This window comes from Hemicordylus capensis, chromosome 8 (genome assembly GCF_027244095.1).
Source record: "Hemicordylus capensis ecotype Gifberg chromosome 8, rHemCap1.1.pri, whole genome shotgun sequence".
Taxonomy (NCBI): domain Eukaryota; kingdom Metazoa; phylum Chordata; class Lepidosauria; order Squamata; family Cordylidae; genus Hemicordylus; species Hemicordylus capensis.
In genome coordinates this window covers 14,245,072-14,271,608 of record NC_069664.1, presented here as the reverse complement: position 1 = coordinate 14,271,608, position 26,537 = coordinate 14,245,072, and the positions used below count along the sequence as shown (strand labels likewise).

The 26,537-nt window shown below is 48.0% G+C and overlaps 1 protein-coding gene across 4 annotated transcripts in view; it reads right to left on the bottom strand.

The window, feature by feature from the left end:
• LOC128333867 (G protein-coupled receptor kinase 5-like) overlaps positions 1-26,537 on the bottom strand; it is a 107,039-nt gene that overhangs the window by 24,751 nt on the left and 55,751 nt on the right. For 2 of the 4 annotated variants that reach the window (XM_053269902.1, XM_053269901.1), the window contains exons 2-7: positions 21,591-21,686; positions 16,336-16,448; positions 5,016-5,096; positions 1,831-1,931; positions 1,487-1,579; positions 1,322-1,385 (exon numbers count right to left, since the gene is read on the bottom strand). In XM_053269902.1, coding sequence (XP_053125877.1) covers positions 1,322-1,385; positions 1,487-1,579; positions 1,831-1,931; positions 5,016-5,096; positions 16,336-16,448; positions 21,591-21,686 — 548 coding nt within the window. Of the gene's footprint in view, positions 1-1,321; positions 1,386-1,486; positions 1,580-1,830; positions 1,932-5,015; positions 5,097-5,235; positions 5,329-16,326; positions 16,449-21,590; positions 21,687-26,537 lie in introns of those variants that run through there. The other 2 variants (XM_053269903.1, XM_053269904.1) reach the window with 2 other exon arrangements.

Genomic DNA, 26,537 nt, shown 5'->3' with positions numbered 1-26,537 from the left:
GGAAGAGCACCTGCATGTTTGCATGCAGATGGTTCCAAGTTCCCTTCCTGGCAACATCTCCAAGATAGGGCTGAGAGGGACTCCTGCCTGCAGCCTTGGAGAAGCCGCTGCCAGTCTATGTAGACCAGGCTTGCTCAACTTTGGCCCCCCTAACTGTTTTTGGACTACAACTCCCATAATCCCCAACCACAGTGGCTGATAGCCAGGGATTATGGGAGCTGTAGGCCAACATCTGCAGGAGGGCTGAAGCTGAGCAGCCCTAGTGTAGGCAATGGTGGGCTAGATAGACCAATGGTCTGACTCGGTATATGGCAGCTTTCTATGTTCCACCTTGATGCCTCCCTTTGCAGTGGGGTGCAAAGCATAAAGCCAGCTCTCACCAGACCTCCAGATTAAGATATCAGAAGCAGCAAGATATTCACAGCTTCATAACAGAGCAGCATCTCAGAACCAAACTACAAAGGACATGAAAATGCACGTAAGCATAGCCTGATGGCAACACCTCCAGAAAAGCAGGGAAAGGAGAGCACTTTGCTGTTTTCTCACTCCAAATTACCTCCCGCAGTGGCTGGAAAACATGCCTTTTAAACCCCGATGGCGGAACAGATGCTTGGGATGGGCCTGGAGTGGAGCAGGAAGAGAAGGTCTCTCCTGCACTGTCATCACCTCCTACCCACTCCCACTGCAGTCGTTACTATTATTATTTTTTAAAAGATGACTGAACGACAGTTGCACCTGGCAGTGTGTAGTCCGGCTCTCACAAGCCAACACACTTTAGAATGCTGTGGGCATCATGCAATGCGGAAGAGACAGGAAGCATGAGCCACGGGGGCTTCCTGTCAGGTGAGCTTCTTTGTGTCGCGGGAAGTGAAGCCTTTGTATCTCCCCCCCCACCCCACCCCACCCCCCGGGGCTGAGAAGCTCAGGTTCTGATGTGGGGAGGCCTTGTGCAGCCCCACTGCAGGAGTTGGCCAGGAAGCTCCACTTTGGAAGTATTGCAGAAAAACAGGAAGTGTGAGTCACCCCAGTTTCCTCTTCCTTAAAAAAAATCAAAAAATCACTGCCACTCTTAGAGCCGAAATACATATTCAGAAGAGTCCTCCTGCCAAGCTGCACTTGCTCATTGGTTTGGCACGAGAGCTGGCGTGGATGGACTGGTGAAACCTGGGTTCAAATTCCACCTGGGAGATAAAGCACACTGGGTGTGACTCTGAAGCCCCGTACAGACGACATCATCATCATCATCATCACCTAGGGATAACCACATATCAAGCAGCATATCGATATGATGAACAAATAAATAAAATCAGCAGCGGCCTACCTCGCCGAAGCCTCCTTTGCCCAGGATCCGGTATTGCCTGAAAGTGTCTTTGGTCACTGATTGTCTGAAACGACATGGCCACGAGGACACTGAAAGCCTGTTCTAGGGAGCCTTGGTTTGGCAAAGGCACAAGACTGGTCCTGGTCACGCAAGCCACGGACTTACCTCTCCAGGTATTTCCATTGGAGGAATCGGTCAAAATACATGCTGTCCTGGTAGTTTGTGAAGGGGACTCCGCTCAGGTACCCGTGCAGACGGCTGTGCAAAAGACGGGGGGTTATGCTGTCAGTATGGTTTCCTTCCACACAGACATGTGAGCAGCTGCAGTCTCTCAGGACCAAAGGATGCCCTCAGCACTGTCCTGCTTCTAATTAACTGGCAGGGCAATTTTACTCTCTCCCCCTCACACCTGGATGCATTCTTCTAAGGTTCAGGTAGTGAAGCCTGGCCATCACTCTGCCCCACCCCGCCCCGCCCCACCCTGCCCCTCCACAGGGCCCAGCACTCACTGCACGCAATGGCTGAAGAGATCTTTGCAGGGGCTCCTCTGCAGGTTCTCGATGCACTCGCTCATGAGGGACTCGCTGATCTCTGCCATGTAGCCCAGGGACTAAGACAGGAAGGACAACACAGCCAGGAGTGACATGGTTAGCATCCTTCAAGACAGCCCATGCCATCTTCAAGGCCCATTCTCATTTCAACATACCCAGATCCAGAAGAGTCCCTGCTCCCATTGGGTTCAGTTTTTTTGTGCTCAACCAAGCAGTCTCCAAATATTCGCTTTTCAATCCCTTAGCATTGTATTTATGCACACCTCTCAAGGGGAGCACAGCATCTGAACAATGGCTGTTGCTGGGGTCTACCTTGTGTTACCTTTTAGGCTGTTAGCCCTTTGGTGGCAACTCAGAGGCAAGCTTTCTGTCCCGGGACTGTGGAAAACACTTCCTAATCCTAACCCTGCTCCATCCCTGATGTTCAGTAGTTTTCAGCCAGGTTTTTAGTTGACTGTTTCTTTGTTTTAAATGGTTTTAGGGAGAATTCTGTATATATTTTGATCGTTGTTTTGAATATTTGGCTTTAACTTGTTTGTTAACTGCCTTGAGACTTTGGTAGCAGGCAGTATAGAAATGTATTAAATAAAAATAATAGATAAATAAATAATAGAATTTTACTTGGTGTGCAAGACCGAGTATACAAGACTGAGTCTAGAATTGTACTTGTGGTGATCAGAGGTGGGGATGGGGGGAGGACACTTCTGAAACGCCATTTAATCACCTTTGTTGCATGATACTGCAGTTCAAGTGCTATAACACTTAATTAGAACAACTGATGATCATAAGAACATAAGAACAGCCCTGCTGAATTAGGGCCATGGCCCATCTAGTCCAGCATTCTATTTCACACAGTGGCCCACCAGATGCCTCTGGAAGCCTACAGGCAGGAGTTGAGGACATGCCCCCTCTCCTGCTGTTACTCTTCTGCAACTGGTACTAGGAGGCATCCTGCCTTTGTGGCTGGAGGTGGCCTATAGCCCTCCAACTAGTAGTGATTGATAGACCTCTCCTCCATGAAGTAATCCAAACCCCTCTTCAAGCCATCCAGGTTGTTGGCTGCCACCACATCCTGGTGCAGAGAATTCCACAAGTTGATCAATCAGAGGTGCACCTAGGTCCAGGCTCCAAAATTACCTAAAGGCCCTTGGAACCAGACCCCACCCCCCACCCCACAACCCCGCATCTCACAAGAATGTAAGAATATACAACAGGCATATTTATGCCAAAATGCATTAGCAGAAGCATTTCTCAACACACAACTTCACATATTCCCATCCCACATATTTCTTTCCCCACTCCCCGCTCTGTCTCTAAAGTACCCGGCACAGGTCACAATCACACTCGGCCACCTGGTACAGTGCGGGCCAGCGGCGATCACACCACCCAGGACAGACTAAAGAGGATTTGGGGGGCCCCAGGGGGTAGTGGAGGCCCAGAACATTGGCCCCTTTCTAGATGCAAATTGCCCAGAGATGCTACTTTTGGGCTGTATAGAAATACATTAAATAAATAATTTAAAAAATGACACTACGTTTAGTGTAGAACTGCAGGCATCTGTGACAGATTGAGCAGCAGCGGCAACGGCGGTGCTGGGAGAGAAAAGGGCTGAGCAAATTCATGTTCAGGCTTAGTATCGTTTTGAAACTAAGCCTTATTCAGGAGGCTATAAGAGAGCAACTTGGTTATTCTAGATGGGACCCTGTCAGCTATTTATTGTCACTCTTCTCACCTCACCACCAAAGAATGTTCTTTAGAGCAAGACATAATGTATGGGAAATTTACTAAAGTCCCTATGGTCAGCCGAACCTGCCCCTGTGGTTCAAGCAAAGTTGAATCTGTCCATCATGTGTTGCTATATTGTTATTTTCATAACAATAGTCAATGTAGTTTTATTACTCCTTTATAATCACATCTCCCTGGTCGAACTGATGAATTTTATATCACATTCCTTCTATCAGATAGGAAACCTACAATGTTCCTAAATTTTGTGTGGTAGTTGCAAAGACTCATCAACAGTTATTATCTGGCTCTACTTAGATAAATTTATGAAACAGCTGGTGAGCAGAAGCACATTGTTTGTGGGACAATATTACTATGTGATTGTAGTATTATTATTGTTGCTGTGTATTTGTATCTGATCAAAGGTCGTAATAAATGCATTCAATCATTCTTCGTTTGGATGGAACCTTACATGGTTTCCAGCAGCTGCAGGCAAACCCAGAATAACGTGAATGCATGGAGACAACCAGGGCTCTGCAAGGATGACCATGGGTGGAGCATTAAGGGTACAGTCCTGTTTGCCACTACTTGAGAGTAAGTCCTGTGGAACTCAGTGGGACTTGTTTCTGAGCAAACAGCGATAAGATCAGCTGGCATGGTATGATGTCAAACCAGTGACACTCTAGGCACTTGAGAACTGGAGGGCATAGTGGCTAAGGGTCTGGGGCAGAAAACGAAATTCCTATCTCAACCACAAACCTGTTAGGTGGTCTTAGCTAGGCCTCTATTGGCCAACCTCTCACACATGAGGGTTTAATAGAAATGGCTGGCCTTGTAGGACTGTTCTAATAATTATGGAGACAGTGGCTGGCATGATGGGGGGTGGGGGAGTATTCCCATTGAAATTAGGACATTAGGTGTTGCTTAACTTATTTATGCATTCTTTTATTTATTCCCTTTATTCACATTTTTTTAATCCCAATTTTCCTCTGAGGAGCCCAGAGTCGTGCACATGGTTATGGTTATCCTCACAATGACCCTGTGAAATAGGTTAGGCTGAGAGATAAATGACTGGTCAGGAGCTTCATGGCTGAGTGGGGAGTTGAACTGGGGTCTCCCCAGTCTAACATTTTAACCACTGTACTGTGCTGGCTCTTTGAATTTCAGTGGGAATTAAGTAATTTTCCTCATCATGTCAGCCAATCTCCCCTTGCCAAATCTGCCCCTAACGCCACGCTGGGGATATGTAGAATAAACCATTGCAGCGATGATATGGCCGAGAATCCTTCTTCAGTGGCCAGCAGGGGGTGGTGTGTGCCCACAGAGCAAGCACCACTACAGCAAATCCACAAATCACCAGACTCCGTTTGTGCTGCCTTCTCTCCTGCCCCCTGCAACCAGCAGGGCAGAGAGCAACTGACCTCACTTCTGTTGAAGAACCCGCGGATGATCTCTTCTCCCATCTCCTTGCGCTTCTCATCCGGGGAGACTTCATACTCTGCCTGGGGAGAAGAGGAGGACAGACTGAGCAGGCTCACGTGAAAACTGGCCCCAGGGCTGTGCTCCAGAAGATTCCGGGGAGCAAGCACTGCAGATCTGCACCCTTCTGTTCTAGTTGCAGGATCCTCCCCCTTTTCGCACCTTGGCTGTTTCTCTCCCCCAGCAAAGCTCTCCCGTGCAAGCTCTCCTTCTGTGTTTCGTAACCGACACTGGCCACTCTGTGGTACTGGTCCAGAGCAGTATTCCTTCTAACAGGGTTTCCCAGATGGTGTTGATTACAACTCCCAGAATCCCCAGCTGCAATGGCTTTTGCTTGGGGATTCTGGGAGTTGTAGTCCACAACATCTGGAAACCCCTGTTAGAAGGAATACTGGCCCAGAGGTGCACCTATAATGCTGGAGCCTGGACCTAAAGGCCTTTGGAGCCCCCACACCCTGCCCTGCAAGTGAAGCATCACCCACCTACACACATGCACACTGTGGAACACATAGCATTTCTAACCCGTGGCTTTGGGCACAAACAGCAACTGCACTCACAAGAATGCAGAAATATAAAACAGGTCTATTTATGCCAATATGCAGTAGCAGGAACATTTCAACACACAACTTCACATATCCCCATCCCACATATTTCTTTCCCTACTTCCCGCTCTGTCTCTAAAGCATCCGGCACAGGTCACAATAATACTTGGCCGCCCAGCACAGTGAGGGCCAGTGGCGACCACACCACCCAGGGCAGACTAAAGAGGATTTTGGGGGGCCCAGGCAGTGTGGAGGCCCCGGACTTCAGCCCCAAAGTCCAGGGGTAAGAGCACCTCTGCACTGGCTGCTGTGTTTCGGAAATGGCTGATCCTGCAAGACCGCTCTATTAATTATGGAGAGAGTGGCAAGAAATGTTCTCCATTTCCCCTTTGCATGTTCTCACTCTGTTTCAGAATTTGCCCTGGTCACTACCCCCGCACCTCCCCCACCTTCCCTTTGCATGCCCTCATGCTGTGTTTCGGAACTGGCGCTGGTCAATAGCCCCCCACCCCATTTCCCTCTTGCCCTTTTGCTTCAGCTTCTCAAAAATCGCTGCAGGATTTCTTTGGTTCTCCCCAACCGCCCGCCACAGCAGTGCCTTGGGTGCAGATTGGGACCAGTGTTCCCGGTAGCAGGGATTCCATTGGCCATTGGAGCTGGGGATTATTATTATTATTACATTTATATCCCGCTCTTCCTCCAAGGAGCCCAGAGCGGTGTACTACATACTTGAGTTTCTCTTTCACAACAACCCTGTGAAGTAGGTTAGGCTGAGAGAGAAGTGACTGGCCCAGAGTCACCCAGCTAGTTTCATGGCTGAATGGGGATTTGAACTCGGGTCTCCCCGGTCCTAGTCCAGCACTCTAACCACTACACCACGCTGGCTTTCTTATGTAGGGTTGCCATATTCTGGTTTACCAAATCTGGGTGCTCAATTGGCATATTATGAAAATTGCCTTGAAGATAATTTCTGAGCAGAATAGTGACTGCACATTTTGCTCCATAACTCCGCTTCCACAAGGGCTAGAGCTTAGCTTTTTCTTTTTCTGAATGAAAGCTGAAATTCGGGCAAATCTGGGTGGGCTAAGCAATCTGGGTGAGATGCTTATAATCCGGGTGAAACCAGGAATTCCAGGGGTGGGGTGGGGGCATGGCAACTCTAGGATTATGGGAGTTGTAGTCAACAGCATCTGGGAATCCCTCTTACAGGGAACATGGCTCAAGACCTTTTCTCATAGTCTTTGCAGGGTGGAGATAGCCGCGTGGCAGTGGCTGGCCAGCTGCAGAACAACACAGTTCTCAATCAGCTCTGAGTTGATCCTGAGGCCATGAGGAGGAAGCATTCCTCAGGTTGCCTAACAACCACAAGGCACCTTAGGCCTCCCTCATTTTCCTGGGAGCCAAATACAAATGGCCGGCAGGATCTGGAAAGGGCAAATAACGCCTATAAAAGGTCACACGCCTGGGACTGCGTTACACCTGTTCAGTGTAGGAAGGGATGCTGGCTTTCTCAGATAGGTTGGGCAATGCCGTAGCTAAGTGGAAGGAGAAAAAGATCAGGGACCAGGGATCATGCACCAAACATGCATCGTCTCACCTTTGCAAAGTGTCAGCCTCAAATACTCCATAAAGCAGGAGTGCTCACACTTAGGTGTCCAGATGTCGTTGGACGACCACATCCAAAAGCTATGGTGGCTGAGGATGATGGGAGTTGTAGTCCAACGACATCTGCGCACCTGTGTGAGACGCCTGGGACTAATATATTCCTTTCCTCTGCATGTGCTAACGAGCTCTAAATGTGCTAGCAGGTATGGATTGTCCCCTTTGCTAAGCAGTCTCTGCCCTGGTTTGCATTTGAATAGGAGACTACATGTAATGCATTCCTTTCCTGATGCATTCCAACACTAATTTCCCCCATTCTTCAAAAACAGAAGGTTCCAAGTTCCCTTCCTGGCTGGGAGAGGCTCCTGCCTGCAACCTTGGAGAAGCCACTGCCAGTCTGTGAAGACAATACTGTGCGAGATGGACCAAGAATCTGACTCAGTTTAAGGCAGCTTCCTATGTAACTCCCCCTCTCCTCCTCCTGCTTCTCTGCCATGTGGCCTTCTTTCCACTCCACCTCTAAACTCCCAGAACATGTTGTTTACTCCCACCATTTGGACCTCCCAGCAGCTGGACCTTCAAGAGAAGCTTCCCTAGAATCCATTTTCAGAGGCCTGTTCTCCACTAAATCTGCCCGCCCTCCCTAGAATAACCAAGGATCTCTCATCGCCAGATCTAAAGCTCTCCTGCGCTGTCCTCCCTCCTTAACCTGCAGATCTATCACCGCCCCCCATACTCCTGAAGCTCTCCTGCTCTCTTAAATGTGCTAGCAGGCATGAATTGTCCCCTATTGCTAAGCAGGCTCTGCCCTGCTTTGCATTTGAATAGGAGACTACATGTAAGCACTGTAGCAATCAATAGTCACATTAGGGGATGGAGCCATTGCTCAGTAGAAGAGCTTTTGCATGCTTGCAGGCAGAAGGTTCCAAGCTCCCTCCCTGGCAACATCTCCAAGATAGGGCTGAGAGAGATTCCTGCCTGCAACCTTGGAGAAGCCGCTGCCAGTCTGGGTAGACAATACTGAGCTAGATAGAGCAATGGTCTGACTCAGTATATGGCAGCTTCCTATGTTCCTGCGTTCCTAAATTCCTCTTACCAGAGCTGGTGGGATCCTTGGGCAGCTGTCCAGCATTGGGGGTGGGGGGGAGGCACTGCTGACCCCTGTCCTGGTCTCTTGGGAAGGATTGGGTGCAACCCACCACCATTAGCTGGATGGGGCGCACTGCCCCTCCCTGTGGTGACTGAGACGGGTTTTTTTCATTCCCGGCAGGCTGGTAGTAGCATCAGCTAACTGGGGGAAGAGGCACCTTTCAAATGGTTGGTTCTCCGACGTTTGCCGGGGGGGGGGGGGCAGAGCAATTGTCCCTATTCATTCCAGCACCACATTTTTGCTTTTTATTTGCTGTGGTGGCTGCTATCTCCTCCCTCTTCCCTACCCTCCGTCCCGCTCGTGCTCTCTCTGTGCGAGTCCCTTTGGGACAGGGCACCATTTCCCCCTATGTAAAATGCTGTGTGAACTTTTCTGTTGACAAAGTGGTATCTATTCTAAACTAAACTCTCAACATTCTTTCAGGGTGTGACCTCTTTCCCCCCCACCCAGCCGCCCTTCAGACCTCTTCTCATCTCTCACAAGAAGCCTTTGCCCTAACCCTCTAGTCTGCATCCCAGACCCAAAACAAACCCTAAGGATCTGCAGATGCAAATGTGCGCGTTCGTTCCTTACTAACCATGCCCCCTGCATGCCTTTGTTTTGTTTCCCATGTCTTTCCCTTCTTCTCTGAGCTAGACTCGGGCTGAGGCTCAGTGGTACAGCCTCTGCTTTGTGTTCAAAAGGTACCAGGTTCCATCCCTGGCTGGCAGCATCTCCAGATAGGGCTGGAAAATACTTCTGCCTGAATCCTTGGAGAGCCACTGCCGGTCACTGTAGACCAGGGTTCCCAACCTGTGGTACTCCAGGTGTTGTCGAACGACAACTCGAATGAATGGAGTTCCTGCCCACACCGGGAACTAAGCAAGACCCCTACCAGATACCTCCACACTGTAACCCTACCAGTGGTCTCTGGAACAGAGATGTCAAATGCCTTGTTGTGGAACAGCTCAGATCCCAAGCAACCTGGGTTTGCTTGGCATCTTGCCTGACTTGCACTGGGCCAGCGCTTTGGGCTCCGGATTCAGAAACCCTACATGGGGTCCCCTTGGTCGCTACACGTTATTCCACCCCTCTGCTGTTCACCTCCCTCCTTCCTGGCTGTTTTCCACAGGATGCAAGCTGTTTGCTTGACTCAGAGGGGAACACAGAGTTGCTGCTATAAAAATCTGACCGGCCGGTCCCCTCCTGAATGTTTTGGAACATGGCTTGGTGCTAGGAGACGAGCGAAAACAAGAGAATGACCCCCTAAGTGGCAGCAACGAGGAGCAGGTGAAGGGTTAATTGGCCCAGCGCGCACTGGATAAAACTGACCTCAGCAGGAGAGGGTAGTAAAGTCAGGTATGAAGCCGGCCTGCAATGCTTGCAACGCTCCGGCTGACAAGAGGACAGCTGGGGTGGAAGAAGCACCCAATTCGAGGGCAAGGGTAGAGCAGACCCCTCCCTTTTCTCAAAAACAGGAAGCACCAAAATAGGAAGCTGGTGGATCCATATAGCCAGGATGACTGATGGGTCGTTGCCATTCTCAGGGCTCCAGCGTTTTCCTCAATGAAAAGGCCACTGGGCGACGGTCATGAGAAACCAACGTGAGGGAATGAGTAGCATCTTCTCAGGGGCAGAGGGAGGCGCTCTGCTCTGGGCCTGATTGAGCGGTGCTTGCTGGGAGCCTCCCAGGCAGCTGCAAAGCAAGGATGCCCACAGCTAGAAGACAGAAGCGGGGGCTGGTGTGGAGAGTCTGGAATGGACCAAGAGGACTGGAGGAAGGCAAAGACTAAACTGCTCTGGGTCCAGTATCAGAGCCACAAAGTGGCCGAGGGAACACGGAGGAGAGCTGGTCTTGTTGTAGCAAGCATGACTCGTCCCCTTAGCTAAGCAGGGTCTGCCCTGGTTGCATATGAATGGGAGACTAGAAGAGTGAGCACTGTAAGATCTTCCCCTCAGGGGATGCAGCCTCTCTGGGAAGAGCAGAAGGTCCCAAGTTCCCTCCCTGGCAGCAACTCCAAGTTAGGGCTGAGAAAGATTCCTGCCTGCAACCTTGGAAATGCTGCTGCCAGTTTGTGAAGACAATACTGAGCTAGATAGACCAATGGTCTGATTCAGTATATGGAAGCTTCCTATGTTCCTATGTTGCAGGGCGAGCCACAAATCTGCAAATGAGCGAGCATATTTGTGAAAACACATACAGACACACGACATCCCACTGAGGCATGAGGTCCAAGGATTAGTCGGATGGCTTCAGAACTTACATGGGAAGCACTGGGGATTCAAGAAGATCCAGAACCGCTATCCTAATGCAGCTCTCTGCCTGCCACCCTCTGTAAATACAGTGACTTACATGTGTGCAACATGGACATTTTCCACTGCAAAGTGGCTTATACATGTATAAGATGGGAGGATTGCTGGTCTTGTAGAAGCAAGCATGATTTATCCCCTTTGCTAAGCAGGGTCCACCCTGGCTTGCATTTGAATGGGTGACTACATGTGAGTACTGTTAAGATATTCCCCTTAGGGCAAGGCTGCACAACTCAAATCCCCTGGTGGGCCGGAACCATCCACAACTTGGCGTGCAGTGGCCAAGGTCAAATTTTCAGCACATTATTACTCTAAAATCAAAAATATTATTAGTTGCTTGTGGATCTATTCCTCCGTCAGTGGACGCATAGGCCAGTGGCCAGAGAATAGGTCCCATCCCTGCTCAATCAGTGGGGGCCCTGGAGTACATGCCAGCCCCAAACAAATGCCAAGTTCTCTCCTCTCCCTAAATTGTTGTTGCTTTCATGCTATAATACTAGTAGGGGTGTGCGAACAGTTCAACGGGGGTTCGGTTCTACGTCGAACCAGTTCGATTCAACAGTTCCGGGGTTGAACCAACCCACTCACCCCGGTTCGGTCCAACCTCAGACCGAACCCCCCCTCCCCTGAAACTTCGGGGGGTTCAAGATATTTTTTAAAAATTACCTTTAGCCCCTTTGGGGGGGGTTCCTCTAGGCCGCGAGGCGGGGGGGTTCACGAAGGTTCCCCCTCCCCCCACCGGCCTCGGCCATCACCACCACAGCCCTTTCAGTCGCTTTTGGGGGCCTGTTTGGGCCTCCGTATGGTGGCACGGCAACCATTTTGCCCGCCACCACACATGTACAAATGGCCTCTGTGAGGCTTAGCATGGCCCAGGGCATTTGCACACGCAAGGTGGCCATTTTTAAAAACAAAATGACCGGGGGTGGATGGTTCTACGGGGTGCCAGACCAAACTGGTCCGGTCAGGTTCGAGTCCGGTCCTGTCTCGAACCGAACCAGGTCAGCCGGTTCTGTGCACATCCCTAAATAATAGACATGCTTACATGGGAGTAAGCCTCACTGGGCACACCATGGAGCAGATTTCTGAAAAAGAATGCACAGGATGGCGCTATAAGGCAGTTTCTAGCTCCCGTGTTATACCTGGGGGCCAGTAAAATAGTCCCTGCGGGTCAAATCGGGTCCCTGGACCTTATGTTGTGCAGGCCTGCCAGGGTATGGTCTACTCTGAGAAGAGCATCTGCATGCTTGCATGCAGGAGGCTTCAAGTTCCCTCCCTTGAAACCTTCCCTCCTTCTCTCCCAGTTCTCTAGGGCTGAGAGAGGAGAACCTGTAACCTTGGAGAAGCTGCTGCCAGTCTGTGTAGACAATACTAAGCTAGATGCCTGACTCAGTATGGGGCAGCTTCTTATGTTCCTAGGCCTTCTGTATAGAAATTTCTGTTTGTCATGGCCCTAAATGTGACCAATAACCTAGGATCCAATCAGTGATCAACTGCATTAAACTAATTGCCATATAGCTGATTCATTCATTAGTTCCACTAATAGATGTTGATTTGCTAAGTTCTGATAACAAAAGGGGGAAAGCTGACATCCTGACTGATGAAGAGCTTCTCTAACAAGCCAAGTGGCACGAGTGCAACAAAACTGCATTGTTGCACTAAAAAGCAGGCATTTGCAGAAGTGCACAATTGCACTACAGTGCTCCTGAGTAAAAGTGTCCCAGCAAACAAACGAGATGTGCCACAGGGGGCGCAAATGTTGAGTGAGTAAATGTGTGCTTGTGGTTGCCGAACACAAGTCCGGAATGCAAGTCTGTATTGGAGACAGCACACATCACTCGCACAGCAGCTTTGCAGTAGCACAAGGTTTGTTAGTCAAAGAGCCCCCAAATTGTGAAGGGGAGGATGGGGCACAGATCCCTCAAGACCACTACCAGAGTCTCAGAGAGAAACCTAATCTGCAAATTCCCTCGGGAAAAGGGACTCAACCTCAGCCAGGTTGGGAACCATGTTTCAAAACTAGGAATTTTAATCATTAAGTCTTTTTTGTCTGCTCCAAGAGTCATGGCTTTGAAGAGGATCACTTTCCAAGCACGTGTTTCCCATCTGACTAGATTGGCATTCCTGTCACTCACACTCAACACGCTTATGAAAAGAAGGGGGGGCTAACTTTTATCATATAAGAACAGAGCAGGAGCTGTGTGGTTATATAAATGGATATCAGATCTAAATTTTGCATTAGCTTGTGGGAGGGAGGGAGGGAGGGAGAGAAAGAAAGAGAAAGAGAGAAGGAAGGAAGGAAGGAAGGAAGGAAGGGAAAGAGAGAAAGAAAGAAAGAAAGAAAGAAAGAAAGAAAGAAAGAAAGAAAGAAAGAAAGAAAGAAAGAAAGAAAGAAAGAAAGAAAGATGTTTTCTTCAAGCTCAAGTTTGTTGATGTGACCTGGAGTAACAGTTTTGCTCTGCTGGATGTCAGAGGCTTCCAGAAACAGCAAACTTTTGAAGGGAAAGTGTATGTGTGTGTGCAGGGAGAGCAGGGGAAAGAGAACCTCATGAAAACACTGGGATATTATTTCAGAAGAAGGGCTGACTTCTAAATCACACGTCATCTGGGTGGAATTTATGCTCCGTTGACTTTAGAATGGGCTGTGAAACACTCTCTCGCCTCCCAGCGGAAAGGTCGCTCCTCAGCTTTCTCCCGTATTAAAAAGTGTTGCCTTTCCCTTGTGAGCAATTCGGCCAGGCAACCAGCACCAGGGAAAGAATTTGGAGAGGATTCAAGAGAAACTGGCCCTGTAAAAAAGAGATTCCTGAAGGAATCATTGGCTTTGAGTTGGCTCCTTCTCTTGGAAAGCCGCTTGTGGGTTTTAGCAATTGTAGACCACATCACCACCTCGGGCAGGGGACCAGAAATCTACTCTCTGAGTGTGAACTGGTGCCTAGAATGTGGGAATCTTGCATGTGGGAATCTCAGGTTCCAATTCTTGCTTTGCTATGGAATCCGATGGGTGATCTCGGGAAAGTCATGATCGTGGCCGAATTGACTACACAGAGTTGCCATGAGGTTAAAAGATCGCTCTGAGCTCTTTGGAGGAAGGATTTAATATAAATAGAACACATGAATAAACAGGGAAGCATCACAGGGCTGGAGGGAGGCTCAGGCAGTGCCCAGCCCAATGTCTCAAAGAGTGGGATTCCCTAGGAAAATATCTAGAACTTTTAAAGTGTGTTTAGCAACAAAAAAGGAAATATATGGTGGCTGCACTCTTCAGAAAACCATCCTAAAGATGGTCTGTTCCTCACCTGTGATCTGGTGCATTATATATACAAATACGGATTAACGTTTAGTTGAATTAATACAGATTTTAGGTTGTGAGCGCTTTGGGGACAGGGATCCATCTTATTTATTTATTATTACTCTGTGTAAACCGCCCAAAGCCATTTTTGGAAGGGCGGTATAGAAATCGAATAAAACTATAAATAAATATAAATAAATAAAAAATAAATAAATGGACCAGTAGAACAACAAATTAAGAAGTACTTCGGAAAGCAAAAACACATAAACAAATAATGAAGACAATCAAGAGATATAAACGGGAGTACTGTGGGCATATCCTCAGAGGAGTAAAATGTCAAATACCACAATTAATGCTAGAAGGAAAGCTAGAGGGAAGAAATCAGGAGGAAGGAGGAGGAAGGGGTGGATGGATGCTTGAAAGAATGGCTAGAAATGGACACAGAAGATATCATCCATGATTCTAGGGACCGCAGTCTGAGGCTTTTCTTGGCCACCAACCTCCCAATCGGAGAAGGCACATGAAGAGAGAGAGAGAGATACAAAAGGCACATGGTACAGCCCACGGTATAAATCAATTCATAGAATCACTTTTGAGGACTTGTTTACACTGGTGCTGAAACTCTTTAGTCAGCTGGGATGTGGGAAGTTACCTTACACCGAGTCAGGCTGTGAGCCCTTTTAGCCTTCATCCGACTCCTGATGACATTGGCCTGCCCATGCCTCCTTTCTTATTGTTTTTACTGCTTTTATTGTTTTTTAATTGCTTTTTAAGTCTACACCAGATTTTACCATTTTATATTCTATTTTCTTGGTGCATTTTCTATAATAGATATAACATTCTTTTATTTTCAGCAGGTTTTAATTTTTTAATATTAATATATGTAATTTTTATCTATTTTAGCTTGTCTCTTTTAAAATTGCAATTATTTTTAATTTCAGCCTATTCATGATATTTTGCATTGTACTTGCAGTCACCTTTATTTTTAACATGTAACTTATAATTTGTACCTTTTATTAGCCCTCTTAGCATCACTTTCTTTTAACTTGTAATTTTATGCTGGTCTTTGACCATAATAAAGATTGATTGATTGATTGATTGATCGACTATTGGTCTATCTGGCTTAGTATTGTCTGCTCTGACTGGCAGCAGCTCTCCAAGGTTTCAGGCAGGAGTCTCTCCCGGCCCTACCTGGAGATGCTGCCAGGGATTGAACCTGGGACCTTCTGCATGCAAGCAGATGCTCTTCCACGGAGCCATGGTCCTTCCAAGGGGTAGAGTGGTCATCCAAACACTCCCTTGTGGGGTCAAACTATAGCATATCAATGGTGAATGCTTCAGGATGTTTCTATAAGGTGCTACTCTGCTGTCGGGGCCTGGGATGGAACCTTCAAAGAAGCATCTCTGCATTCCAATGAAATCAACAAAGAGGCGAAAATCACCACAGATGAACAAAGCAAAATGGCCACCAAGCAAACTGGCCCACAGTGGCTGTATTCTGGTATTCTGAGGACGCTCGTACCAGAATACAGCCACTGTGGCTTTATTTTCAAACTTGGGTCCCCAGATGTTGTTGGACTACAACTCCCATCATCCTCAGCCACAATGGTCTTCAACCAGGGGTTCTCAAACTTGGGTCCCCAGATGTCATTGGATTACAACTCTCATCATCCCAATTGCCAAAGGCTATGGTAGCTGTTTGAGAATCCGTGTGGTAGCCACTTTGTGGCTACCCTTGCTAACATAGGCAAAGAGGCAACTTTTTAACATAATGATTCTCTTGATTGAGCAGGGTGAGAGCAACTGGCCCTAAACACCCCTAGCACAGTACCCCTCCAGTGACTATTGTTGGTGCCTATCTTATGTTTCTTTTTAGATTGTGAGCCCTTTGTGGACAGGGACCCATCTTTCTTATTAACTAACTAACTAATTAATTAATTCTCTGTGTAAACCGCTTTGGACACTTTTGTTAGAAAGCGGTATATAAATATTTGTTGTTGTTGTCATCAAAGTTCGAGAACTCATTCGAGAACTTGGTTTGAGAACTCGGTTCAAGAACTCGGTTTGAGTTTTGGAGGATTCAGACGGAGATGCCCAGTCTTTGACTCCCCACTCCTTAATATTCAAAAGTCGGCAAATAACATCAAGGCTGAAGGAACTTAATGTCTGCAGACCTCCACCTCTGTTAACACCATGCCCTGAAGAAGCTGAAGCAAAAAGGAGGCTGGCTGGCTACCGGAGGACCTTTGCTCTGGTCCAGGAATTCTCAAACGTGGGTCCCCAGATGTTTTTGAACTACAGCTCCCATCAACCCCAGCCACAGTGGCCTTAGCCTCAACAAGCATCCCTCTGAGCTGGCTTTGCTCTGGGCATTTCACTCGCCTTACCACAGCGTCCAGGAAGTGGATGCATCGTAGGAGCTCAAGCCGGGTCTCGCAGAACTGGCGGAATAGCTGCCTTCCAATGGGTTGCTTGTCACACAAGCTGCTGTAATCCCGCTCTGCAAAGGAAGAGATGAGACAGTTACTGGACTTGTGGTAGCATGCGTGGATTGTCCCCTTTGCTAAGTGGGGTCTGCCCTGGCCTGAATTTGGATGGGTGACTACATGTGTGAGCATTGGAAGGTGATCTCCTTAGGGGATGGGGCCATAGTTGAGGAGCATCGGCATGCCTGCTGGGGGACTTCAATATCCACTTTGGGGCTGGCTTGTCTGGTGCAGCTCAGGAGTTCATAGCGGCCATGACAACTATGGGCCTATCCCAATTAGTTTCTGAACCAACTCATGTTGCCGGCCATGCACTCGATTTGGTCTTTTGTTCGGATCTGGGGGGTGTTCCGTGGGTGGGGGAATCCAGTGGTTTCCCCATTGTCATGGACGGACCACTACCTGGTTAAGGTTGGTCTCACAGCCACAATCCACTCCTGCAGGGGTGGTGGACCTATTAGAATGGTCCGTCAGAAAAGGCTGCTGGACCCAGTGGGATTTCAACAGGCCTTGGAGGATTTTGACGCTGGTGCGGCTGGTGATTCTGTCGATGCCCTGGTGGGAACCTGGAACAGGGAACTCAACAGGGCACGATTGCTCCTAAGCGTCCCTTCCGACCTGCTTCAAAAATGGCCCCTTGGTATACTGAGGAGTAGCGGGGGCTAAAGCGTTGACTAGAGCACAAGCGGAGGAGAACTCGGTTCGAATCTGAAAAGATTCAGCATGTGACCCATTTGAAGGTTTATGCGGTGGCAGTGCACGCAGTGAAAAAGAGATTCTGGTCTGCACGCATTGCGGCTGCAGGTTCACGCTCGGCGGAGCTATCCCGGGTTGTGAGGAGTTTGGTTTCTGATCCTTCTACTTCCAATCATTCCCCGGAGTGGCTCTGCTGTGATGCCTTTAATGGGTTCTTTGTGAATAAGATCTCCTGTATTCGGGCCGACTTGGACTCCACTGTTTCTGCACGGTCTATGGAGGAGGTGTCCAGCAATCCTTCTTGCAGTATTAGATTGGATCAGTTTCAATCTGTGACTCCTGAGGATGTGGACAAGCTGCTTGGGGCGGTGCAGCCTACCATCTGTTCTCTGGATCCTTGCCCAACTTGGCTGCTTCTATCTAGCAGGGAGATTGTTGGAGGTGGCCTAGTTAACATCATAAATGCATCGCTGAGGGAGGGTAGGGTGCCCCCCTGTCTGAAGGAGGCAACGGTTAGACCACTCTTAAAGAAGCCTTCCTTGGACCCCTTAGCAATGGACAGCTACAGGCCAATCTCCAATCTCCCTTGGTTGGGCAAGGTGATTGAGAGGGTGGTGGCCGACCAGCTCTAGGCAGTCTTGGAGGAAACTGATTATCTAGACCCATTTCAAACTGGCTTTAGAGCTGGCTATGGGGTTGAGACAGCCTTGGTCAGCCTGATGGATGACCTTTACTGGGGAATCGACAGAGGGAGTGTGACTCTGCTGGTTCTTCTGGATCTCTCGGCGGCGTTCGATACCATCGACCACGGTATCATTCTGGATCGCCTGGGGGAGTTGGGGATAGGGGGCACTGCTTTGCAGTGATTTCATTCCTATCTCTCGGGTAGATTCCAGATGGTGGAGCTTGGTGACAGTTGCTCCTCAAAACAGGAGCTGTTATATGGAGTCCCTCAGGGCTCCATTCTGTCACCAATGCTTTTTAACATCTACATGAAACCACTGGGTGAGGTCATCAGGAGGTTTGGTGCTGGGTGTTATCAGTATGCTGATGACACCCAAATCTACTTCTCCTTTTCATCTTCAGGTAATGGCACTCATTCTCTAAACGCCTGCCTACAGGCAGTAATGGGCTGGATGAGGGCTAACAAATTGAAGCTGAATCCAAGCAAGACGGAGATGCTCATTGTGGGGGCTCAGAATCTGAGGGGTGAGTTAGATCTTCCTGTGCTGGATGGGGTTACACTCCCCCAGAAGGAGCAGGTGCACAGCTTGGGAGTACTCCTGGACCCAGGCCTCACCCTGGTATCTCCGGTGGAGGCCATGGCCAGGAGTGCTTTCTATCAGCTTTGGCTGATTTGACAGCTGCGCCCATTCCTTGAAGAGGATGACCTCAAAACAGTGGTGCATCAGCTGGTAACCTCCCAGCTTGACTACTGCAATGCGCTCTACGTGGGACTGCCTTTGTACGTAGTCCGGAAACTTCAGTTAGTTCAGAATGCGACAGCCAGATTGGTCTCTGAGGCAACCCAGAGAGACCATATGATGCCTGTTTTGAAACAGTTACACTGGCTGCCGATATGTTTCCAGGCAAAATACAAAGCGCTGGTTATTACCTTTAAAGCCCTGAACGGCTTGGGTCCGAGATATCTTAGAGACCGTCTTCTTTTACATGATCGCCACCGCACGTTAAGGTCATCTGAGGAGGTCCGTCTCCAGTTACCACCGGTTCATTTGAGTCATTGACTCAGAGGCGGGCCTTCTCTGTAGCTGCTCCGGGGCTGTGGAATGCACTCCCAGCAGAAATTCGTAATCTTAAATCCTTAGTGACTTTCAAGAGAGCCCTTAAAAGCCATCTGTATGTTCTTAAGGTTTTGGTCGGGGCCCTGATCATCTTGGTAGCCCTCTACTACAACTTTTCCAGTTCTATAAAATCCTTTTTGAGATATGGTGAGATATCATCTGATTAACGCCTTATTCAAGCAAAATTGCAAAAAGGGTTTTAATCAATCAAAGTCAGAATCTGAACAGTTGTGTGACAAGGAAGACAAACTAGTCTCTAGGATGTATTTTCTGTTATTACTGGAAGATACAAGAATGGAGGTAGTGAAAACTTCAATGATTAAATGGGCTCAGGATTTTGGTTACAATATAGAGTTGGAGAAATGGGAAAAACTATGGATAGAAGACACAAAATATACTGCCTGTTCTAATTTAAAGGAAAATAATCTTATGATGTATAGATGGCATCTAACTCCTAAGAAGTTGGCTTTAATGTACAAGAACATGTCAAATAAATGTTGGAAGTGTAAAAAAGAGGAGAGTTCCTATATACATTTATGGTGGACTTGTAATAAGTCTAAAGGTTATTGGAATTTGATATATAATGAGCTCAAGAAAATGTTTTAAATGACTTTCCCTAAGAGCCCAGAAACAATATTACTAGGCATCGATAATAGCTCACTGCCTAGGAAATACTGGAACCTTTTTATGTATTTAACAGCAGCAGCAAGATTGACATTTGCATACAAATGGAAAGATATTGATTGTCCAAGTAAAGAAGATTGGATATTTAAAGTACTAGAGCTGGCAGAAATGGCAAAGCTAACAGCATTATTAAGAAATAAATTTGAAGCATTTAAAAGAAGAGGAGTGGGACCCTCTTCTTGTTTACCTAAAAACATATTATGAAATTGATTTGTATCAGGCTTTTGAGTGATAACCAAAATGCCCTAGAGTTGATTTTTGCATGATTTAACGGGGGGAGAACGATTAAGTTACAGGCAAGACTTGAGTATTGTAATTGATACGTGTTCTAATGATGAGATGGAAGTCATTTGTTGAAAAAATATTTATTATTTATTATTATTATTTTATTTTTATGTCTGTGTGTGTGTGTGTGTGTGTGTGTGTGTGTGTGTGTGTGTGATGTTGTGGAAAAATTGAATAAAAAGTTATTGGCGGGGGGGAAGAGATATGGTGAGATATGGTAATATGGAGTAACAGCTCAAAGTGCTGCAGTCCCCAGGAAGGGTTAAAGTTTTAAAAAGGCAAGTAGAATCTGAACGGCTAGCTACCCAGCCCAGCCCGCCCACTGCCATAAATATATCTGCAGCTCCTGCGTAAATGCAGCATGGCAAATGGTTCTCAGGGCTGCCTCCTCCCAGGAGCCGGGCCAGCCAGCTCCATGCTGTGCTCAGCTGCACATGGCACATTCCAGGCCTGCCACCTCTGGCTGTTGTAGCCACCACTTGCTGAGCCATCCAATCCTGGTCTTGTCGGTCCCACTGCCCTCGCCCTGGACCACGGAGGAAGTCGACCCCTCCTAAGTAAACACACACTAAGAGAACACACACTCCCTTGCAGTGCTGAGGAGAGCTGGCCTTGTGGCAGCAAGCATGTCTTGTCCTCTTTGCTAAGCAGGGTCTGCCCTGGTTGCATTTGAATGGGAGGCTAGACGTGTGAGCACTGGAAGATGTTCCCCTTAGGGGATGGAGCCGCTCTGGGTTCCCAGTTCCCTCCCTGGCCTCTCCAGATGGGGCTGAGAGCGACTCCTGCCTGAAACCTTGGAAAAGATGCTGCCAGTCTGCATACGAATATGAAGAAGAGTGTTTACATACGGCTTTTCAACCAAAAGTTCCCAAGGCGGCTTGCATACAGAAATTAATTAATTAATCAAATGGCTGCCTGTCCCCCAAAGGGCTCACAGTCTAAAAAAGAAACATAAGAAAGATACCAGCAACAGCCACTGGAGGGATGCTGTGCTGGGGTTGGATAGGGCCAGTTGTTCTCCCCCTGTTAAATACAAGAGAATCACCACTTTTAAAAAGGTGCCTCTTTGCTCCGTGAGCTGGGATAGCTTGACCCTTGCTTGACCAGGGTTGCTTGACTTCAGCCCTCCTGCAGTTGTTGGCCTACAACTCCCATAATCCCTGGTTATTGGCCTCTGTGGCTGAGGATTATGGGAGTTGTAGTCCAAAAACAGCTGCAGGGGGGCTAAGTTGAAAAGGCATGGTGCAGACAATACTGAGCTAGATGGACCAATGGACTGACACAGTATATGGCAGCTTCCTATGTTCCCATGTGCCCTCACGGAGTCAATGGCAGAATAATCATCGGGGAATTAGGGATTACTGGCCGTGAACAGGAGCCTGGGTGAAGAACAGGACAATTCAACAGAAGACAGAATGTCCAGAGTGTCTCATTTTGGGACCTGTTTAATGGCAGTTTAGTATTCAGTTATCTCTGCTAATTTGAGGACTTTGCCCCTTTGCAGTCTTGCATTCTTATTAGCAGGATGCAGCTGCTTTGCTGCTTTGCAGCCACAGCCAGCACTCTTCAGAGTTTGGTGAGTCCTTGCAACACCCCCTCCCAGCAGCCCTCCAGCTGCTGTGCACAGAACAAAGCTTGTCTTCTCCAGCAGGCTGATGCTGCCCGCCAGAGCCTGACCTCTCCACTTACCCAAGCCTTTCCGAAGGTCATCGCACTGGCTGATGTGTGGAAACCTCAGGATCTCTCTCCACTTCTTACTCCTCCCTTTCCGCTTTCCTCCACCTCCTGCAAGTCACAAGAAGAAAGAAAGAAAGAATAAGTTGCAGAAGTACAAATAACACCTATGGTTTCATGCACTGACTATACATCGTATTCTTCCAGTATGTCTCTTTCCTGCACTTATTCACTGTGCCATCCAGGCAATCGAGACTCAAACCAAGGACCATGGAGTGTTAGGTTCAGAGATGGAACTACATTTTACATAGGAAAATAGGAAGCTGCCTTCTACTGAATCAGACCATTGGTCCAGGTAGTTCAGTATTGTCTACACAGACTGGCAGTGGCTTCTCCAGTGTTGCAGACAAGGCTCTCCCTCGGCCAGGGAAGCAACGTGGAACCTTCTGCATGCAACCCCTAAGGGGAATATCTTACAATGCTCATCTGTGGTCTCCCATTCAAATGTAAACCAGGGTGGGCCCTGCTTAGCAAAGGGGACAATGGTGCGGGCGGTGGACTCACCACTTGCTTCAGCAAGTCACTCCATCAGTGCGGGGTGTGTGTGGAGTCCCCACCTTGCTGGCTCACTCCTCCTCCTGGCTCAGGCAGACAATAGACTGGTGTGACCAGGAGGAGGAGCAGAAGGAGAAGGAGGGAACATCATGCCCCTAACTTGTTTGCTCACTCCCTTCTCCGCTTGGTTATATCCATCCATCCCCTGCCTCAGGTGCCATGCTTAGATTTCCAGGGAAATGCCTGGGAATTGTCAAGAGCTGCAATTGTCAATGCCTGGGAATTGTCAAGCCCTGTGTTAGTGGAGGGACCAGAACCTGTGAAAGATGGCCTTGTCCGATATGGCAGAGAGAAAAACAACAAACAAATATAGAAATATAAACTATATTGAAAACTGAGTAAACATCTAAACATGGTAATATATGGAGATAAATCACGAAAGGCAAATTTGCTGGCAAAACATAAAATGCATCCAACAACACAGAATTGAACAAGAGAACAGGATGATCCATCAAATGAAAGAACTAGATGTGCAAACAGCAGCACCTGATAATAACCCTATTTCGAATATCTTTCTCAAGTATTCATACAAGTTCACATAGTCTTCTAAAAATGTCAGTAAGATCTTCTTCAGAATTTCAGTGTTGTGGAAGAAATCTTTTTCATGGGAGACCACAGGTATTCTCCAGTGTTCCCTCTAAGGCGTGCACATGTGCATACGCTCACACATTTTTTTTAGTTAGTTTTAGATCCCACTCATGTTGAATCAGGAAGGCCCCATTCTGGATGCATGTGCACACACACAGTGCCTTGATACGGCTGCCCAGAACAAAATTCATTCCACACACAGATGAAAAAAATTAGAGAGAACACTGGTCTTCTCCTATGATGTGATAATTCTCTTTGAAGAGATTCGAAACACCGTACACACCTTTGATATAGGCTAGTTACAGGGATCCTGGAAAGGGAGATATTATTCCTATGGACCACATCCACTCCTCTTCCTTGCCCTCTACTTGCTCCACAACAGAGTACCCTGGCGGGAGAAGCTGAGTCCAAACTGGACCACTAGCTTCCCCCAACCAGGTCTCTGTGATACACACTGGGTCGTCTGGGTATATAAGGTAATAGGCAGGGTACACATCCTCTAAATTTATTTATAGATGATACATATATAGATGCAACACTTTCAAATCAGTCTTTGGATGGTATATGTATAACCTGGGACTATGTGTGTTCTGAGCAGGCACAACTTTGAACTAAACTTTGTCCTAAGAAAAGCCAGAATCTGCAACTTGAATAAATAAGGAAATCGCGGTTCCATTTATAAAGGCAGGTGTGCATACTCAGGATCTCTTAGCAGTTCAGGGTCTGGAAGCCTTCAGGCTGAAGAGCAGCCTGTTAAACGTTCATAGTAAATAAAGTAAAATAACTCATCTGTGCCAAGTGATTCTGACTACCCACGCTGGCTTTCTATATAATTATTGCTGCCCACCATGGGGATGCATGGCTTCGGGGCAGAACTCTCGCAATATGCTGCGAGAGTTCCCAGCAAAGACGGGAGCAAGGATGGAGAAATTGGGGCCCGATTGGGAAGGAGCCACACGAGGGAGCCCAGATGCGATGGGGAGGTGGTGGCAGCGGAGATGGGGAATCAGCGGCCCCGGCAGCGAGGCAGTGGCGCGCTTGGCTGCGGTGGCGAGGCAGCGGCGGTTTCGGACCCGGCCGCAGTGGCGGCGGGGTGAGAAGGCAGCTGGGCCACCAGGAAGAGGAGATGGTCCAGGAGGGGACGGGCTGGCTTTAAAGCCGGCCAGAAACTGTGAGCAGCAGGGCGGGGGGAGAGGACGCCAGCCCCAAATACCACACATGTTCTGTGCGGGGTCGGCTAGTATAGACTTAAATCACAGCAGTGGGTTGTAGAAGATCTAACTGTTGCTTTTTAAATGCAGATCATCCAAGAGTGAAATGACCCACTCCCAATATAGAAGGTTCCCACATAATCACTGTAACATGGAGATCAGGGGTAGGCAACCTTGTCTTTCCAGATGTTGTTGAACTACAGCAACCATCATCCCCAGCCACAATAAATTGTGGCTGGGGGATTGTGGGAGCCATAGTTCAATAACAGCTGGAGATCCAAGGTTGCCTACCTCTGATGTGGATCATGTATCTGTGGCAGCGGTACAGGAATTAAAAGTCCACTGAAGGTGAAGCAACCATTCAGGAGAATGTGGCCTCTGTTCCAGATTGCCAGAAGCATCTCTCTGTGCCTCAGTTCAGCCACTATGCCAAAACATGGCTATGGAGTCTTAACTAAATTTAGTGCAGGGATTCCAAATCTTATCTCTCCAGATGTTGTCGGAATACAACTACCACCATCCCCAGTTATAATGGCGTTTGGCCACCAGAAGCTGGCCAATGGTCCACCAGCAGACTGCAATCTACCTTTTGCCTACCTCTGCTCCACACGGGGAAGGAACATAGCTCCGTGGACGAACACCTGTTTTGTATGCAGGACGTCCCAGGCTCAGGCCCTGGCAGCATCTCCAGGAAGGGCTGGGAAAGACTCCTGACTGCAACCTTGGAGAAGTCACTGCCAGTCTGCGTAGACCAGACCTGCTCAATTTAGATACCTCCCAGTTGTTTGTGGACTACAACTCCCATAATCCCCACAGTACAATTCCTATAATCCCCACAGTGGCCAATAGCCAGGGATGATGGGAGTTGTAGGCCAACATCTGTAGGAGGGCAGAGGTTGAGCAGCCCTGGTGTAGACAGTCCTGAGCTAGATGGACCAATGGTCCGACTCAGTATAAGGCAGTTTCCTATGTAACATAGGAAGCTTCCTTCCTCCACACCATTAAAATGGTTGGTGACAGTGTTCCCTCTAACAGGGATTTTCAGATGTTGCTGACTATAACTCCCAGAATCCCCAGCTGCAATGACTCTTGCTTGGGGATTCTGGGAATTGTAGTCAAGAGCATCTGGAGATCCCTGTTAGAGGGAACACTAGTTGGTGGTTTCATTATTGTACTTGCACATCACCTGGAGACTTCTAATCCATGGCAGGTACTAGCACGGAGGCACAGCACTTTATGCAGAAGCACAACACAATGGTTGCCTGTGCACATCATGGTGGCCACCTAATGGCACAGCAGGGAAGTAACTTGCCTAGGAAGCAAGAGGTTGCTGGTTTGAATCCCCGCTGGTATGTTTCCCAGACTACGGGAAACACCTATATCGGGCAGCAGCGATATAGGAAGATGCTGAAAGGCATCGTCATCTCATACTGTGCAGCAGGAGGCAATGATAAGCCCCTCCTGTATTCTACCAAAGAAAACCACACGGCTCTGTGGTCGCCAGGAGTTGACACTGACTCGATGGCACAACTTTACTTTATACAGCATGGCATCAGTGTATATTTGGAGGGGGGGGGGTCCTCCCATGAAGGCCATTCCAAGTGTGCCTGAGATCAGAGTTATCTCTGATCTCTTTCAAGTATGTACTCCCTTTCAGCTACTTGCTCAATACAAATATTGCCAAAATCAATCCCATCTCTTAGGAACCTATGAAGCTGCCAAGCCAGACCATTGGTCCATCTAGCTACAATGTAGTGCCCACATCTCCAAGGTTCTGGCAGGCGTCTTTCTGAGCCCTACCTGGAGATGCAGTCAGGGATTGAACCTGAGGCCTTCTGCATGCAAGCTGATGCTCTCCCCGAGCTATAATCTTCCATGAGTGAAGATTGTACTGAGCTACAATCTGAGCTACAATCCACTGAGCTACAATCTTCCATCCAGTGAAGATGCACCACCCATGATCACTGGAAGATCTAGCTTGATCTTCTCTGACTCCACTTGATAAGCAAGAACTTCTGGACCCTAGACACTTCTATGTTCCACTTATACTGAATCAGACCATTGGTCCATCTAGCTCATTGTATTGTCTCATCTAGTACTGTCTATACCAGGGATTCTCAATGTTTGGTCCCCAGATGTTACTGGACTTCAACTCCCATAATCTCCAGCCCCAGGGGCCTTTGGTTAGTAGAGCTGCCATGCCTCCCAGAATATATATATATATAAGCTAAGCTCCAGCCCTTGTAGAAGCGGAGTGATGGAGCAAAATGTGCAGTCACTATTCTGCTCAAATAATATGCAAATTAGACACCCAGATTTGGAAAGCCAGAATATGGCAACCCTTTTGGTTAGCGATTATGGGAGTTGAAGTCAAATAACATCTGGGGACCCAATGTTGAGAATCCCTGCTCGACACCAGGCCTGCTCAACTTCACCAATCCTGCAGATGTTGGCTTACAACTCCCATCATCCCTGGCTATTGTCCATTGTAGCTGGGGATTATGGGAACGGTAGTCCAAAAACAGTTGGGGGTTACAAAGTTAAGCCG